The 19,269-nt window shown below is 39.6% G+C and overlaps 1 protein-coding gene across 2 annotated transcripts in view; it reads right to left on the bottom strand.

Moving 5' to 3' along the window:
- LOC118280283 (multidrug resistance protein homolog 49) overlaps positions 1–17,951 on the bottom strand; it is a 44,310-nt gene extending 26,359 nt beyond the window's left edge. Inside the window, exon 1 of one of the 2 annotated variants that reach the window (XM_050702252.1) lies at positions 17,597–17,951. In XM_050702252.1, coding sequence (XP_050558209.1) covers positions 17,597–17,707 — 111 coding nt within the window. In that variant the 5' untranslated portion in view covers positions 17,708–17,951. The remainder of the gene's footprint in view (positions 1–17,596) is intronic. The other variant, XM_050702253.1, reaches the window with a different exon arrangement.
- Between the last annotated feature and the right edge of the window lie 1,318 nt (positions 17,952–19,269).

Genomic DNA, 19,269 nt, shown 5'->3' with positions numbered 1-19,269 from the left:
TATACCATAAAAAAAAATACTAAACAACAAAATATGAGTTTCACGGAATGTAACCCACGTCAATCAGAAGCGGTACCGTTACGAATGACAAACGAATTAATTATACAAATCGATTCTCTCAACAGTATCGGACACTAGGGACAGAGGGAATCCCAACGAATCGATTAAGTAAATAAACACTTACTTAAACATGTACATTGTGTGGTCAGATCACAAGAACGCGGTGACGACACACACACAGCATCATAGTCACCTGCTAATTATATGTATTATATTTTACATGTATGGAGTGTGACTGTGAGAGGAAGTGTACATATTATTGTTTACTAATACATAGTTCTAATAATAGCTACCTATTTTTGAATTACTTCAATCGTGAGACTGGATCAAGTCAAGTATCGTCACGCATTTTATCCCCGTAGGGGTAGGCAGAGGTGCACAATACGGCACGTAATGCTTATATACAATGCAACACTAACTTTTCATCATTTGGGTTAAAGTCCCATGTAATAGGGGTGAGCCTATTGCCATACTCGTATATTGGGCATATTTCCAGATTCGAAAAACCGGGAATAGCTCAGCAATTCTGACGCCGGAATTGAACCCGAGACCCCGTGTCCGGCAGTCGCACATGCGACCACTCGGCCTGTGAGACAGTCAGTCAAATGAATGTTCTTCCGATATTTCGGTAGTTTTGGTAAGCGTCATAATCAACGATTGAATTGAATTATAATAGAGAAATTAATTACTTATTTAAAGAAATAATTAAAATATAAGCATATACAAAATGCTGGCTGTGACTATCATTGCGGTTTTGTCTCCAGCATCATCCCCGCCAATGGCACTTACTATGCGTAACATCTCCGGGGATTCACAACACAAGGTGAGATGCTTACTCCTTACACTACTTCCCACATTCCGAACCATGTACACACATACAAACAATATGACACATTCATTAATACATAAGTAAGAGAGAGACAGCACGAGGAAGTGACAGTCCCTCTCTCTTTCTCGCCAGTTGCAGGGGATTTCCATTGCTCTGCAGTTTCGCGGAAGGATACAAAAGCCTTTCATTAAGTTTTCTTATTGTATAGATCGGTAATCGATCACCTGATGGTAAGCAATCATCGTCGCCCATGGACACCCGCAACACAAGAGGAGATACAAGCGCAATGATGGCCTTTTGGGGATGGGGCATGGGGAGGATTGGGCGTCCGGTAACCTTAGTAAATGTCTTAGAAATTAGCTATCTATATCTACTTAATAAATGGACTATCCAACACAAACATATTTATTCAATTCGAACCAGTAGTTCCGGAGATACGCGCGTCCAAACAGACGAACCTAAGACGGAAGCCAATTTGTAATTAATTGGCAATACTTTTACTTTTATTGCAGAGTTCAGTGGTCTCTGGTCTCTGGTCGATGACTGTCGACCGCGGGGCTCGGGGTTTTATTCCTAGCTGCGGTTTTTTGGGGAAATTGGTGTTTAAATTAGTTACGGACTATTAATTGGTGATTTGTTTTTCCACAATTATTACCAAACATGAATCATCAAGATTTAATATGTTTTTAAGCGCGTTACTCAAGAACGGCTGAACCGAATCGGATTGTGTTTTGTTATTATAAAAAAATGTGTATATGTAGATTGTGTGAGGAACGATATGTAAGAGAAAGGGGTTTGTGATGTGATGACGTCTGATAGGGGAGGATGGGAGAAGACATACTGTGCCGACCGCAAGTAACTTGGGATAGGGGCGGGAAGATCATAGTTGCATCTATTTAATCAGATACATTTTTTTAAGGGGGAAAAATCATCCAATGACTTCTCCCGCCCTGGGCGAGGCGAGAGGAAGTGTCAGACTCTTACTGACTAAAAACCACCCCGTTCCTACTCCTGCTTTCCTAGCCGGAGCCCCGGTAAACCCGCTAGGTAGTCCGCAGCTCCGGATCAGACACATTCCAACGATATCAATTATATGCGGCGCCATATTAATAGGTAAATCAATAAAAACATCAAGTTCTAGATTGCTTAATGACTATTTCCATAATGAAAAAATACCCAAATAGGTATGTATCTAGTAAATAACTATAAACATAGTTTTTTTTCCTCATCCGCCTATAAGAACAGAATTTCGTTAGATTTTTTCGATGGTATAAACCGGTAAACCATTAGACGTATCGCGATATCTATGCTTCGATAGGAATCATTCTTTTTTATGGCATAAACGAGCAGACGGATCACCTGATGGTAAGCAATCGCCGCCGCCCATGGACACTTGAAACACACTTCTTGTATCTCCTCTAGTGTTGCGGGTGGGTGTCCATGGACGGCGCAGATTGCTTACCATCGGGTGATCAGTCTGCTCGTTTACCGGCTTATACCATACAAAAACGATACTCTCTAAATACGTGGAATGAATCACTAATGATAGGGTTTTGCCTGATCCGGAAACTGAAGATAAAATGTGATGATACGTCAGCGACCAAGAAAGTAATGGGACACGTATAAACTATTTCTATCACAACTAAAAAACAGATGGAAGCTATGTATGTACTTATACATAGTTTTTATTTTTATATATTATATAAGTAGAAACGTTACTGTGAAGAAGATACAAGATAAATAGCTGCGTTTAATTTTTTGTGCCCACCGCTCAGTCGCCCGCGTTATGTGGGCAAAAAATATGACGCGATGTAGTGACGTACCAGACTAGCTGGTGATTGGAACAATGATAGTATTGCTGGTACACATAACACGAGTGTAATCTTTCTCTTGGGTACCAGAGTTCATACAAATGTTTGCATTTAAGATTTTACGTTTTGGAAGTTATTAGAATGTTTTAGAAGCTATATTTTTGTACAACTCCATGTATTACTTTGTGTGCTCTGTAAATGTTTGATTGTAAATGCCTCTTTGAATTCAATAAACATTTTTATTATTTATATTATAATGAAATTAACATCAAGCATCTTGCTCCCGAACTTCAAATCAGTTTTTTTGATGGAATAGGAGGCAAACAAGCATACGGGTCACCTGATGTTAAGCGATCAACGCCGCCTATGGACACCCGCAAAACCAGACGTGTTATAGGTGCGTTGCTGGCCTTTTAAGAAGGAATTCGCTCATTAAGTTCATATCTTAATTCCTTGGAATATTATTCATTTGTTTTTCGCGAGTCGATGCGACATTTTGCTATTTGAATATGACGTGTAAAAATATAAGATTATTTTTACTGCGGTGATTAATTAATAGATACCTCTCGTCTTTTAAACCGTCTCGAAGGATAGACGGCGGTGTGACGTAATTATAAATTAATGAAACGCCAAATTTTCATGTTAATAAAATTCTATGACACTTTTTTAAGGGGTGACAATCATTCAATGACTTCTCTCGCCAGGGCGAGGCGAGAGGGAGTGTGAGACTCTTACTGACTAAACACCACCCCGTTCCTACTCCTGCTTGTCGAGCCGGAGCCCCGGTAAACCCGCTAGGTAGTCCGCAGCCCTTGTAAATTCAAGCTCTGCTTACCCCCTGCACTCAATAAGGTCGCAATAATAACAAACCCTATAAAGACAATACCTAGGCACTCATCGAGCAAGTTGTGGACTGCATCGATCAGAGAGGGACAGCGCTCTACAATTATTGCAGTAATGTATCGCCGTCTCACTCCCGCGGTCAGGCTAGGAACCTGTATAAGTGCAGTACTTACATGCATGTATGTAAATACTTACAGCACTGTATGTATGTATGTATGTATACATATAATGAGATGCAGGTCGCTTCCGACTAGAGAAGGTCGATAGTCGATTTTTTTAACATTTATCCTAGTTATAAAACAACAACGTCACAACTTTACGCCTTTTATCCCCGTAGGGGTAGACAAAGAAAATTTCTTAGTAGTAGCACGGAGTCTGGAATAGTGCCCGGTATATGGCAATAGACTCACCCCGTATTACATGGGACATACAAAACAAATTGTGAAAAGTCGGTGTACAATTTACAGCGGCATTACGTGCCTTAATGTGCACCTCTGCCTACCCCTTCGGGGATAAAAAAAACGTGACGTTTTTATATAATTATATGGAGTTTATCTCTGATCCTAGATCGATCCAGAAACCATGGCTCGTTTATAAATGTATGCAAAAATGTAACCTTTGACAAGACACTATAGCAGCAAAGCTTGGATCACAAAAAGCTCCATACAACATGAATGATTGATAGTCCATCGTACTTCGTGCAACGTCGGCACACTTCGGCCGGCCTCGGCGGCGGTGTCGGCCAAGTTCAAGGCGCGCGCGCAACCAGTTCAATGATTCATGTACCGCGTGTATATGTGTATGTATGTATGTATGTATGTATGCAAAGGGCTATTGTAAGGCGGGATTCTTGCTACGGTTATTGCCTTTATTTGAGTACTAGGACATGCTGGATGTACTAGATCTAGGTAACCACACAGAATAATACCTGTATCTTTGTATTTGGTATTTTTTTCTAACTATCTATACTATACTAATATTATAAAGCTGGAGAGTTTGTTTGTTTAAACGCGCTAATCTCCGGAACTACTGGTTCGATTTGAATAATTCTTTTTGTGTTGAGTAGTGCATTTATCGAGGAAGGCTATAGGCTATAAAACATCACGCTATGACCAATAGGAGCCAAGCAGAGCTGGTAAAATAGCGCGGAAGTAGCTAGTAGTATTATAAATGCGAAAGTTTGTGTGTATGTTTGTTACTCAATCACGTCAAAACGGCTGAAGGGATCGGGATGAAATTTGAAACAGATTAGATTATGGTCTGAAAATAACACACGATACTTTTTATCCCACGCAAATGCAGGTAAAGCCACTGGACACAGCTAGTTATGTATAAAGTTACAAAATAAATATAAATCTGTCTGTAAAATGTCTGCAAAGCCCATTTTTTCCCCAATTTTTTGTGAAAAAGCTGCAACCAATTACTGCAACACAATGGGCTCCCGGGCGGGAGGTACAATATTTCGCTTCCTCGTAACTAATACGATATTTTTTCCAGAACACAGTTCCGTTTGCGTACACTCAATAATGGACCAAAGGAGTTGATAAAACTCCTTTAGCTCAATAATAGCAGAAATTAATAACTTATTTTAATGCAAAATGTCTGAATCGATCTAGGTTTTGGACAACAACTTTTTTAAACGGTTTTATTTAGCTTGCCGCGTTTGTTAGTTTGGGTTAAATCAAATACCTAATTGGAAGTTAATGGAGCACGTCTGCCCATAAGCAACCTATTCACTCGGGCCTTGAAGACACCCAGGTTAAGTATACCTATCAGGCCTACAGGAAATACCATACATGTGGCAAAGAATAATCCAAATTTTGGATTAAGATCTGAATTTAATTTCTACCGTCTACGATAATACTCGTATAGCCAAACCAGCTCTCTTCAAAGAACTCACCACTAAAGTATTTGAAACAAAAAACTAATTATATGATCCATTATATTACGGACGCCTCTGCAAATAATTTCGCACAAAAACCGTCAATATCATGTCAAAATATTATGTAACACTAAGTTTATACGCACACATCGATGCGACACACTACCTGGGACGCACACTGCTGTAGTAATCATATTATATCATTTATATATGATATAGAATAGAAAAAATCAATTATAATAACATTAAGATGTACACATATATTTATTATACACATATGTATTATTATTATATTATATTTGAGTCGGTAATATGACTAATGACTAGTTTATAATTTAAATGTTTGCTCAGAATAGAACGAGTTTCATATACAAAGTTAAATATTGAAGTTAGATGTATAACTGGAACCGATACTGGTATCCATGACATTGAATAATTTCCTAAAACTGTAGTCTGCAGTAGTTTCCACTGTCACCTTCATCATCGAGTTTGAAGAAATCTTTGTTTAACTATTGAGTTAGTTCACTTCCTCTGCTAGGGAACAAGAAGACACATGTTGCATTAACTTGTTCATAGCATCATGTCGGTCAGTTCCTATCCTCAATAAGTCACTCCCATATCCCGCCACTAAACTCGTTCTTCAGCTCTTTGAATCCAATCACTACCAGCCACCTTGCGGATATCGTCACTCAACCAGTAGCTGCAAGGCGCTTTTCACGTTTGCCTAGACGCGGTCTCCACTCTAAAGCACACCTATTATCATCATCATCAACAGCAAGTGACAGTCCACTGCAAGGGTTGGAGAAGGTCCCAATTAAAACGGTTTGTTCCTTAATCAACTCTTACGACACGAACGGAGCCCACGGGAAAAGGAATAATAGCAATGTCTTCTATCCTTTTTTAAAGAAGGAAATCATCAAGTCTTCGGCCTTGGGCGAGACGAGAGGGAGTGTCAGACTCTTACTAACTAAACACTACTCCGTTCCTCCTCCCGCTTTTCGAGCCGGAGCCCTTACCGACACCACTGTCACCACATGGCGAATGTTAACCCAATCTTTGTGAACTTAATTGACAGCACTTCGCCTTGATCGGATATTGGCCACTTGACCACGAGTTCCGGTAGTATCGACCATAATGCCACATGTATACAAACACACAAACAGACAAACACTACAGTTCAGTACCCAGGAACCCAGTCACTCGCCACCAGCCTCCACTCTGTGCAAACATAGAGAGGTCACGGAGGTCGCTCTAAGGCCTCACTGCGACCTTGCACACCGCAAAATTGTTAAACTATATTTTATGCCAAAACTACTGAACCGATTTCTATGAAACCTTCTATGCAAATATAGGTGGATGAATGAGCTATAATATGAAGTGAGTTTCACGGATATAGGTGCAGTAGTTTAGGAGATATATCCGTTTAGGTGTGTGACGTCATGTGTTGATGACCGCAATGCGCATGAATGATTTGTTTGTCTAAATCATTGTAGTGTTACCCGCCATCATCATTACAGCCTGTTTATGTACAATTTCAACTATTTGTATGTTAGATAGTTCTATTTATACATATTTCAGGTACTTTTTTTACATTTAATGGGTCGACGTTTGGCCGCTATCTCGCCTGATGGTAAGTGATGATGCGGCCTACGATGGAGCACGTCTGCCCATAAGCAACCTATTCACTCGGGCTTTGAAGACACCCAGAGTATACCCATCAGGAAACACAGACTGTCCACTCCCTAGCAGTTCGCACAAGGAAGCTTGATGCGAAGCGCTGCGTGCTTCAATTGTTTTCCATCTGTTTTTATGGAGTAGGAAGCAAACGTGAGTACGGGTCACTTGATGGTAAGCGATAAGAGTCGCAGGTGCGTTGCCGGCCTTTTAAAAAGTAGTATACAAAATTTTATCAAAATCCGTTCAGTAGTTTCAGCGTTATTGACGGACAAACATCCGAACAAATATGAATGTGTATGACAATAGGCTCGGCCCTTATTTGTCTGTAAGTGAACTAGTGACTAGAGAATATACAATTATTTATAAGTGTTTTTATTACGATGGGAACTACTAATTAAGTCATTATAGTATATACTTCCGTATTTATTTGTTTAACGCAGTTTTGGTTTCAAACAGATATTGTCAGATTGTTTTTACACATAATGAGTAACTCTAATTAAAATGTAAGAAATAAGAAAAAATGATAAAAATAACTTCCGAGTCCAAGGTTCGATGTTTAAGTTGGGTAATGTGTTGTTATTGTTTTTTTTTTCAGAAATAAGACGTCCACTCGGCTCCGGCTCGAAGAGCAGGAGTAGGAACGGGATGGTGTTTAGTCAGTAAGAGTGACACTCCCTCTCACCTCGCCCAAGGCGGGAGAAGTCACTGGATGATATCCCCTCCCCCCAAAAATGACACGTATCCCTCTCCCAATGACTGTCACTAAGTACTACTTTTTTATTAAACTGTTATATTTAGTTTGCTTGAGTCAAAAGTAATTGCAATGTCACCCCCTTTCTGACGACAGATCGATCTGATATTTGGTATACTCTTAATCTGGATGATCATACAATATAATGTAATTGTTTCCACAACTACCTCCATTATGGATATCAAACGGAAGGGCTTGATTGGTAGAGTAGAGGCTTCATTACACTACTTATGATAAAGAGTCCCTCTGTGACTCGAAACTAGTAGTAGCTTTTCTCCATTAATGTACGTGAGTAAACCGTGATTGTTTAGTTAATTTAGTATGTCTCACGATAGTTATTATTAAGCTAGAATAGAGCTCATTAAAACCGTTTAACATAGAAATTATGTTTGATGTATGACTTGTTTACACATCGGACCAAACCGCGGGGAAAGCCAGTAGTTATATGGAGATAAACAAACTATATATCGTTTGATTTATTCCTCACATGTACCTATCTACCTATTAATTTAAAAAAGAGTTATTTATTTATTTACTAGTGAACCGTGGTATATTAGTTTATTATTAGTTTTTATTCTAAAACAATGGATACAGTACGTGTGACCAACTGCATTACATGCCTCGTTATTTTATTTATTTATTTATATTTGATAGTAATTAGTTAAAACAAAAAAAAATATATATTTTACTTTAATTCTACATATTATGTATACACATCTCAATAACAGGGGTTTGCCATAATCTCTTGCGGGTGGATGGAAGAACAAAATACCCTAATTCTCCCCTCCCCAATCCCCAAAAATACTTAAATTCCTAACCCCTAAAAGGCCAGCAACGCACTTGTAACGCTTCTAGTGTTTCGGGTATCCATGTGCGGCGGCGATTGCTTACCATCAGGTGATCCGTCGCTCTATATCCCCATAACAATTATATTGCGCTGACCTGGCAAGGAACTTGGGGTAGCGACAGGAAGATAACATGCTATCCATCAACTCAGAATTTTATACGATAGGATCACCCTGAATCCCTGATGGCAAGCAATCAGCACCGCCAATAGACACTCGAAACTCCAGCAGTTTACAACCACGTTGCAGACTTCGGCCTTGAAACATCAATTTTTTCTAACAAATTAAGGTGATGAAACATCTGTCAGCAATGACATCAGCTGCCGTTAATTATTTAATTAGTTAATGAATCATTAACTCGTTAAATATGTATCATGTTGATGATGTTTATCACTTATTGTTGTGTCGTACTTTACTTAAAGTTGAGGTTTGTACACGTGAGTACATAAATAGTGTCTGTCTGGCGCCTCATTGTAACGTCGTGATGATAATGTTTGGCATAGGTCGGTAAACGAGCAGACGGATCACCTGATGGTAAGCAATTAGCGCTGTCATGGATACCCGCAACACTAGAGGAGTTACTAGTGCCTTTGCTAGACGGTACTAGCCTTCTGGTTCCGAAACTGCATACGGTGTATGGCAAAAAGCTCCACTCTCTAGACAAAATCATCCAATGACTTCTCTCGCTTTTGGTGAGGCGAGAGAGCCAGACCTATATAGAGCAGCAACTATATATAATTATATATGCATAAAATTAAAAATCTATTTAGTCCGTCAGTTACGTAATGAAAAAAAATATATTAATAAGATTACAAATACGTCATTTCTACGTATAAAATGTATCTAGAAATGACGTTACGCGATATTTCAAATCGATATATCTTCGAAAGTATTTGTTTCCGTAAGAAAATTAAAAATACGTGTGTAATGTTTTAAAATAATCTACAAGACGGACATTGAAATAGAAGTTTCCTAGTTCAGTTATTATTTTAACTGAGCCAACCGGCTCTTGTTCCCGTTGCTTTGACCGTGGCACTAAATTAATACGTATTGTTGACCAAACACCTTACTATTTCTCACTCGCACAACCAATTCTAAGAAAAAAATCCAACACGATCTGGCATTCCCAGAGGTCGCGGTTCACTTCCCGGTTGTGACAAAACGCGCGCGTGCTTAGTGAAAGGCGATAAATAGTGACAAACGGACAGTATTTGTGTATATGTATAGATGGCGGAATTACTATGAATGTTTCGGTTAAATTAAATCGGGCGCAAAAAACAACAATACGGGTAAATAAACGCTCAGGTTGAGTGAGGCGCTCTATCTAATGTTCTAGCAAGTACTACGCAAGAATGTGACACCTGCTACAATACTTATTTAGCTTTTTAGGCTTTACTATATCGCCTTTAGTGTTTGGGAAGGGGGAGTTTAGGGAACAGAGAGTAAAGTTCCCTAAGAAAAGCAGTATCCTCCGACCAGGCGGTGATCGTGGCTGGCGGGCTTTCTGCCCGGCGGACTGTTTTGTTCGTTGGGATTGTCTACCCATGTTTGATCCATTTATGACGTTGTTGATTAATTCGTCGATCGTCTATGTGCGACTTCTGTCATGTGTCCCGTATCGCCAAGGGGAAAGCATCGTTGGTCTAGTGGTTGCAATGTATGGAAATATGGCAACAGGCTCACCACCTATTAAATGAGACTTCTAAAAAAATGGGGAAAGGGAAACATTTTATAACGGCATTACGTGCCATAATGTGCTCCTGTGTGTAATTAGGCCTCCGGTAGCCTCACTCACATAACGCAAGCGTTGTTTCAAGCCAGTTTTCTGCTCGGCCGTGGTATCACTCCGGTGGAGCCGGCCCAGCAGTGCGGAAGCATGGCTCTCCCACACAAATGTATAAGAGTTTCACCTAGTTACAGTTTCTCGCTGCGGGAAGACGAAATGAAAACATAGAAAACTACACGTGTATGGTATGTAGTTACTAAGTGTTTGAGAATTAATTGAATGGATCTGAGAATTGTTTTATTGCGTTATGTCATTTATTACGCGAACTCAGTGAAGTTTTATGTGGTTACGTGCTAAAGGTATGTAGATGTAGGTAGGTCGCGGCACGTGTCGGGTAGATGACCAACGTGCTAGCTATCACTCCTTCTGACTACATCACCAGTGGTCATATGTACATAAAGAGGGTTTTTGTATGTGACAACCCCGCCACAATCTCCGAAATCCGCTGCAACCCCTATATACCAGGATCTTTTTTTTTTTTGATGACGAGACGAAACCTTATAAGCCGCCTAGCTTTCTGGGGATAAAAGACTAGGTGGTGTGCAATTTTTAAATCACTAATACCACTCCGGTGACCTGCTCCAGAATACACCAGGATCTACAGTAGATACTACCATGCAAACACCGGAACACTGAAGTCCAACGTCCCAGGGACATGAATGACTGTCTTGGATCCTGCAAAGAAATAAATCAGAAGATGTTTATTATTAGAGGGAATAAAATAAATTGTTTTAGGGGTCGCAGTATAAAAGGTTCAGGTTTATCAGCGAGCGCTGCCGGGCGCCTATAAAATGTAGTCCATTAGTCGGGTATACGACACCCTCGGGAAGAATAGAGGCGGTAACTCCCTCACGGAGCAAGTGTTTGTGTAAACTATAACTGTTCCGGGTCTGCGTGTGACGTGTATGTGAACTTGTATGTTTGTAAATGTGCGACATGAGAATATTCCGAATGTGAAGCTAGTTATGACAAAAGAAAATAAAATATAATCCCGCATTCATACAAACATGTGGAAAGTTTAGAAATATTCCGAGATTCCGTGGATTAGTCTCGTAATAGACGGAAATTCCCAGGTTCGTTACGTGGTCGCGTCATTAGTTTGGTCGCAACATTAAACTAATATTATATATTTATGTAAATATTCTCAAAAACTTTCTTGCATACATAGTATAAAACAAAGTCGCTTTCTCTGTCCCTATGTCCCTTTGTATGCCTAAATCTTTAAAACTACGCAACAGATATTGATGCGGTTTTTTAATAGATAGAGTTATTCAAGAGGAAGGTTTATATGTATAATACATGTATAATATATCACCATTGCACCCATGCGAAGCTGGGGCGGGTCGCTAGTAAGAACATAAAGTATAAGTATTAAATGAAAAGAAACTGTCATATTCGTTGAATGGGCAATTAAAAGTCGGACAATGTATAATTCATTATTTCTCTAATTGACGATCGGATCGAGTCTCATGCTTTCTGCCATTCATATATTACAATGACAAACTGTATGTATGTTTTAAACAAACAAACATAAACTAGGTTTTATATTAGATACCAATTACTTCATAACTTATAAACACGTGAATGTCGTATTGGTCCGGGAGGTATAAAACGCCCGCTCTCATGCATGAGAGTGCAGGTTCGAAACCTACCAACAGCAAGTATCAATGTGACTTTTTCCAATTTATATGTACCTTCTAAGATTATTTAGACACCACTGACAAACGGTGAAGGAAAACATCGTGAGGAAACCTGGACTTATGATTTCTAATTATAAGTTTGAAATCGCCAACCTGCATTGAGCAAGCGTGGTGATTAATGCTCAAACCTTCTCCATGTGGGAAGAGGCTTTTGGTCAGCAGTGGACACTTATAGGCTGTTGATGTGAATCGAGTAAACTTGCATGTTACTTATAGTTAAAATCTATAACAGGATCATCTGATGGTAAGTAATCAGCGCCGTCCATAGACACCCGCAACACCAGAGGAGTTACAACTACGTTGCCGGGCTTTGACAAACATCTCGGTGTACCACTTAGAGGCGAGGCAGTGGCCTGAGACAACGGAGCTAGTAGCACAGCAATGACGTCATAATATATTAAGATGGCGGCGCGCGTGTGAAAGCAGTCAGCTGGCTCAGTAAACTACGGGCCAATTATTAGCTTAGCTGCTACACCGTTAAATGACACACTCAGAGACCAGATAGATGAGGTGCTCAAACTAGATGAAACAAAGATAGCTTAAACTGGCAATGTTTTATTGGACTTTATTCTTGTGTGGGATAAAGATGAAAATTCAATGAAAGAACTTGATGCATTGATGGTGCTGTGAGAATAAAAGACTTGTACAATAGAACTTTAGCATTTGATAGAAGCCTCACTCACACAATGCCATGAGTAACTGAATCGTACCAACAAAGCGACACTGCTTTAATGTTTGTAACTCTCCACTGCCCTCTAGGTTTTACTTAGATACGTAGATAAGCCTAGTGGCTTATACCATATACGTATCGTACCATATACATATACGTATCACCTGATAGTAAGCAATCGCCGCCGTCCTTAGACACCCGAAACACCAGAGACGTTACAAGTACGTTGCCGGCCTTTTGGGAGTTAGGAATTTAAGGGTTGTTGGGGAATCGGAGATTGGGAAGAGGGATGCCTCAGGTAACACTCAGTAGAAAAGATACGAAGTGCAATACTTTGTCAGTCAAGTGACAAAAATCCGGATTGAACCGAAGTTTTTAAAAAAAACTTATTTGAATGTATGTTTAATGAAGATCCTGCTTAGAATAAAGTACTACATCTCAGCACCGAGCTAATCAGTGTAGGTAGTACGTGCCGGGACTTGCAATGTGCACCACTGGGTCATGTAGACGAGGTACTGGAGTTATTACACTTTTTGTTGCTATGCGTAATGGCATCAAGTTTTAAGAATTAATCGTACCTTCGTTTTATGTGATAGCCTGGTAAAACAGGATGAATAGGGATCGAGAGGTGAACACGAAATAGAAGAGGGGTGAATAGGCATTGGGAACTTCTTCATAGTATCGATTCACCCCGTTTAAGGGTACTAATTCCCTATTCTGTGGTGATAATGAATGCTTCAAGAATATAATGCCACAGTCCAGCCTGGAGTAGTAGAGAGTGATTCTTCAAAAAAGGTCACAAAAAGTTAATGGCGTCATTATCCTCAACCAAAAGTTAGGAATTCTGCAGAATGAAACACATAATTTGATTTATACGAGTATGTATTACAATCTGCTGTCTCTGTCACCGCTCTCAACCAATCCAATACAAATAAGGATGATAATAAGCTACCACGGAATTGGAAACGGATCGGAAGATTAATGATTTGTTAAATAAAAGTTTTTTTTAAGAATCTCCCTCCTACTCCTGATTTGGGCTGAAGCCCCGGTATACCGGTTAAGTTGTTCACCGCTCCCGATAATATCCACACTTAGGTTTAAGATCGCAGTTTAAAATGGTGGAGATAAAAACTTAGACACTATAATACTGGCTTACTCAGGGCCTATCCCAACCTAGGTGGAAAAAGGCTTGAGGAAAATACAACAATTAACATTTCGTTGCGTATATGAATGAACAAAAAGTACCGCCAAACCAGTCGCCGGCGTTGTATGTATATTTATGTATATTTGTTTAGTTTAGATAAAATAGTGAAAGTATTATGTCGACTGTTGATGGAAATACCGTTGGTATTGTACCAGAAAATTAACAGACACTGTTGTAGGGTTTTAACTCTTTTCAAAACCAAAATTAGGTACTTCAGATAGCCTGTAATCAACTCCAAAATTGCTCAATGTCTTTTTTTAAGGTATGGAGTCAAAGGAGTTGACGGATCACCCGAAACCTAATGGTGAGCGATAACTGCCACCGATGTACATTTGCGACACCTCTTAGAAGAATGTGCTAAGGGCTAAGGACCAGCTAGCAATAGCATCCAGGATAACAAGACCTATCTGACATCACAACACACCTCTGAGCCAAAAAATATGGCAATCGGTCCAGTGGTTCACGCAAGAAAGCGTAACAAACACATGATCAACACGCAGACATTTATTTAATATTTTTCCTTATAGACTTACAAAATCGTTGTAACTATCAATACCTAACTAGTAAATATACCGCGACCAACCCAGGTCCTTGAGCTCCGCGCTCAGTGCTTGTAACCACTGAGACAATAGCACAGTAAACTGGTAACCTCAGACAGAGTTCATTACTTAGCCACACAAGATTTAAGTGTGGGAGAGCCATGCTTCGGCTCGACCGGAGTGATACCACGACCTTTTTTTTTAATGGGACATGTCCGCCCCAACCTCCCACACTGCTGCAACTCCTGTAAGCCAGGATCTACAGTAGATAGATGATGATACCACGGCCGAGCAGAAAACCGACGTGAAACAACGCTTGCGTTGTGGGAGGAAGGTAACCGAAGGCCCAATTACTGCCCTACAAAATCTTCCTAATTCCCGATTCTTCAACAACCCTTAAAAACCTAACCCCGAAAAGGCCGGCAAGACACTTGTAATGCCTCTGGTGTTTCGGGTATCTATGAGAGGCGACGATTGCTTACCTACCATCAGGTGATCCGTCTACTCGTTTATCGGCTTATACCATAAAAAAGACGTGCAGCATTCAGCAGGCGACCGCAAACCGACAGCTAGTTACCTGGACAATGACCTGACACTAGACTAGCATTTACTAGGTATTCTAATAAAGCTATCTAACATTGTGAAGTCAACGGTAAACTTTCTAGCCACAGTAATCATCATCAGCAACATCAGCCAGTGTTCGTCTATAGCTGAAGGCGTAGTACGAGTTTGTTTTACGGTTAATGAAATCGAAACGAGACTGCGTTCGGTACTCTGATTGGTTGATTTATTCGCACCGGTCAATCTGAAGGCCGAACGCGCTCACTTTTTATTCTTTCAACGTAAAGCAAACTCGTATTAAGTCTACATCGATTTTTCATCTGTAATAGCAGGTCACTGAGCATGATCTTGCAACTCTTCGTATCCAACGAATGCAGAAATTAATTAATTTCATTTAGAAGGCAGTAGCATCATCATAACTGACAATTTCTTAATGTGTCCTCAAGAGTTTTTATGGATCAATGAAAAGCAAGATTGTGTGAGGAATAATATGTAAAGAGAAAGGAGTTTGTGATGTGATGTGATGACGTCTGATAGGCGAGGATGGGGGAAGACATAATATTGTGACGACCACAAGTAACTTGGGGCAGAAAAAATATCTGATAGGCTACTACTATCGAAATACTACGAAACTGATTATTAAAAACAGTCCGACAGTGAACTCGCGACGAGCAAATTATAGGTTTGATTCAGTCAGCATTTGATTGAAGATAGAATACAGTATAATCAACAATTCGACAGCCGACGGCACGTAAATATTATTTCGGAAATTATAAAAACAACAAAAGTTCGTCGTTAATTAGATAAATTTAATTTAGTTTTTTGTTACAGTGTGATGTAAATAATGAGACTTCTGGTAACTTTATTATTTTTGTCACAATTTAATTGTTATTTTAGCTAAAATTATAATTTAACCGAATTTAAATGGGCTTTTTTGTTTGACCTGTGTGTTTGTGCGCAATTATCTCGCGTTTGGCTGAACCGATTTTGATGCGGTTTTCAGCATAGTATTTTTCAGATTTGGATTAATGTTTTAGGAAATTTACTTGACTTAAAAAAATTGAAGCGGTTATAAAAATTGAAGGCGTTTCCCTATTTTTAGTTTTTTTTAAAATTGGAATAAAGTCGTAATGTCGTATTTTGTTAGCACGTGGTGAACAATTTTTGTGGAACTAGTTATAAGGTATAACATCGATGTTATGTTATAGGGAGTTTATGGTTCATTCAAACCCTAACTTCTGGCCTTAGAGAAAGAGGTTTACTCAGAGTGGCCCACCGCGCGATAGAGATACAAAATAAGAAATTCGCCAAAGAACCAGAAATTCAAAGACATGGCTCTTAAAATCTGCAAAACGAAGTGGCAATGGGCAGGCCACGTTGCTCGAAGGACTGATGGCCGCTGGGAAAGAAAGGAAATCGAATGGCAACCGCGGACCATTAGCACTAGGTGGACCGACAATATCACCAGAGTCGCAAGTAAACGCACCAGAGGCGAGAAGGACTAAGGGGGATGCTTTTGATTGCAGCATTAAAAAGTGAGGTAAGTAAGTAAATAGATTTTTTTTCACTAAGTATGAACATATTAGTTCTTAGCAATAATTTCAGTGTTGAATTTATGGATACTGTGCACGTTGTACCGACACAATCGCACATAATGTCCCTACATTACTCTCCGTATATTGTAGTGATTATAAATTAGACTCGACCACAAAACTAATCATAAATTGCAGCCAAACTATGTTCTTTCAAATAGTTAGCTACTTTCATTATTACGAGTAGTAGGTACAAGTACATCAACAATATAAATATTCGCCGGAAAACATAACTACCGGTGATGCGATGCGATCGGCCAATTATTTTCTAATTTACTATAAACGACGCGTGTTGAATTTAATATTTAAAATGGTGATATCAAAAACATTATTAGTCTCATGTAATTAATGTAACTTTCAGATAGGTACACTAAAACAATTTTTATTGTGTTTGTAATGTAAATAATTTAGTTAAATGTTTGCTAAAAATGTTCAAAGTAAATGAATCGTCGTCTATACAAATATTACATTTCGAGGGTATTTCAATGATTTTTGGGCGACAAATTAATACCTAGTTGTTATAAAGTTTCAAATGTACTTACCTACAAACTTTTCCCAATTTTTAGAGACAGAAAGTACCATTTTTCCAAAATTTCTATTAGTTTTTAATATTAAAAAAATATCAAACACTAAAGGATAATTAGACCACAAACAATTTTTTGCAGTTACCCGCACTTTTTAATTTTCTTTTTTTTTTGCTTAAGTATCTAGGCAAGTACAGTTACCTATAACGACTCAAAAGACACATCAACAATAATTTTCCGACACTTTACTGAAAAAGTTACACAAAAAATCACTTGAATGTTGACTCGACAATTTTTACTAACTATTTAAAAATAAACTCACCAGCGCAAAGAATCCAATATTCTCATCCTCGTCTACTTTCTTGTTCTTGCCGGGATGCATGTCGTACGCCTTGCCCTTGTGGCTCACAAACCGTTTGCATTGGCCCTTCATCACTGTGTTTTAAAAGTTCAAACTGTCACGAGTTGGCGCGCGGTACCGCGGAGGTTGCATGCGCGCACGTAGCGGCCGACCGCTATGTCTCGCGACGCTGGCGACACTGCGGACACTGGCGACACTAGCCACTGGACGCGACGCGTACGACTGCGCGCGCAGCCTGTCGCGCGCCTTAATAAAACGTTCGCCGCGCCGACTCAGGCCGCGGCCGCGGGCGCCTTCTACTCGGGTAGTGTTTGGGAAAATACTATAAACACTATAATACGCATAAATTAATATTATGCGTTTGCGGTGACATCGACTGTGACGTAGTAGTAGTACCCGGTCACCGGCACGGCACAGTTCTTAGAATACGTTATAATTAAATAATGTTTTTTACAAAATTCTAGTCATAACGACATGTTTTTAAAAGTTAGTGTGGGTGCTGATTATTGTTCCGGGAATATGGAATAGAAAAACCCGATACCCTAATTCTGGTACAGATTAAATAGAATCAAGATGGAGGCACGTGACCAGTAAACAAGGTAGTGCTGTTACTAGCTGAAGAAAACAATCAGTAAGTACCAAGAAGTATGTTTGATATTAAATTATAATATAAATTGGTGTAGGTACGATTACCTTTGAATGCATAAATAAATATCTGCTGATAAATTAGCAATGGATAGGAATTATTAGCATAGGTAAATGTGGATCGTAAAATGAGCATTTAAATACATAGTCATTAGTCATTAGTCGCACATACCTAAATAAATAAATAAATAAAACTTTAAGGAAACTCCAAACCCTTGCTAAACGTAGATGCAGGCAGACTCATATCATCCCTAAGGCAAACTAGACAATAGTGTGTAGGCCCTGGTAAGCTGGCCGCTCCGTCTAGACAGGCCTGCGTCTAGGGCGCCAGGTACAGAGGGGCGCCGCGGTGTCCAACTGCCCAAAGAGCTGCGGCGGCGCCAAAATAAGTTAGGGGCGCCAATGAGGTGCTTGTCTAGAGCGTTCTGTAAGTTTAATCCGCCCCTGGAGGTTATCATTTCAAAGCTTTCATGTAAACAGTTAAGGATTTTTGTCCCAGCTGTACGACTTTGCAGCCCAAAACCATACCGAAGATATAGCAAATTATCTGTGCTGCTACGCGCTACATCCCCTCGGAGACCTCATGAAGGTTCGGTTTTTGGTTCTCGTAACAGTCCACTGCTGGGCTGGACTATGATCCATCTGTAGTTCTCTATAATATAGGTACATACATATGAGGGTTTGCCACAATATCCTCACTTGGTCAGGTAGCAGGCAGGAGATAGCTGTTTAAAGGGATCAGGTTTACCAGAGAACGTTGCTGCCCGAACTTTCTTAAAAGTCAATTGCTTAAGAAAACTTAAGAAAAGTTCGCTTCACCACATTCATGGGGGTTAGATAGCGTGTACTATCGAGTGACTACTGACCTGTACGTACGTACAAGTAGTGCTCAGTACCCTTAGTATGAGTTTGCTTTACGTTTAAAGTAACTAATCGAAACGAGAGCGCGTTCGGCGTTTTGATTGGCCGGCTCGAATAAACCAACCAAT

This window comes from Spodoptera frugiperda, chromosome 21 (genome assembly GCF_023101765.2).
Source record: "Spodoptera frugiperda isolate SF20-4 chromosome 21, AGI-APGP_CSIRO_Sfru_2.0, whole genome shotgun sequence".
In the NCBI taxonomy this organism is placed as follows: domain Eukaryota; kingdom Metazoa; phylum Arthropoda; class Insecta; order Lepidoptera; family Noctuidae; genus Spodoptera; species Spodoptera frugiperda.
The sequence above is the reverse complement of the archived record's forward strand: the minus strand, read 5'-3'. Positions and strand labels throughout refer to the sequence as shown.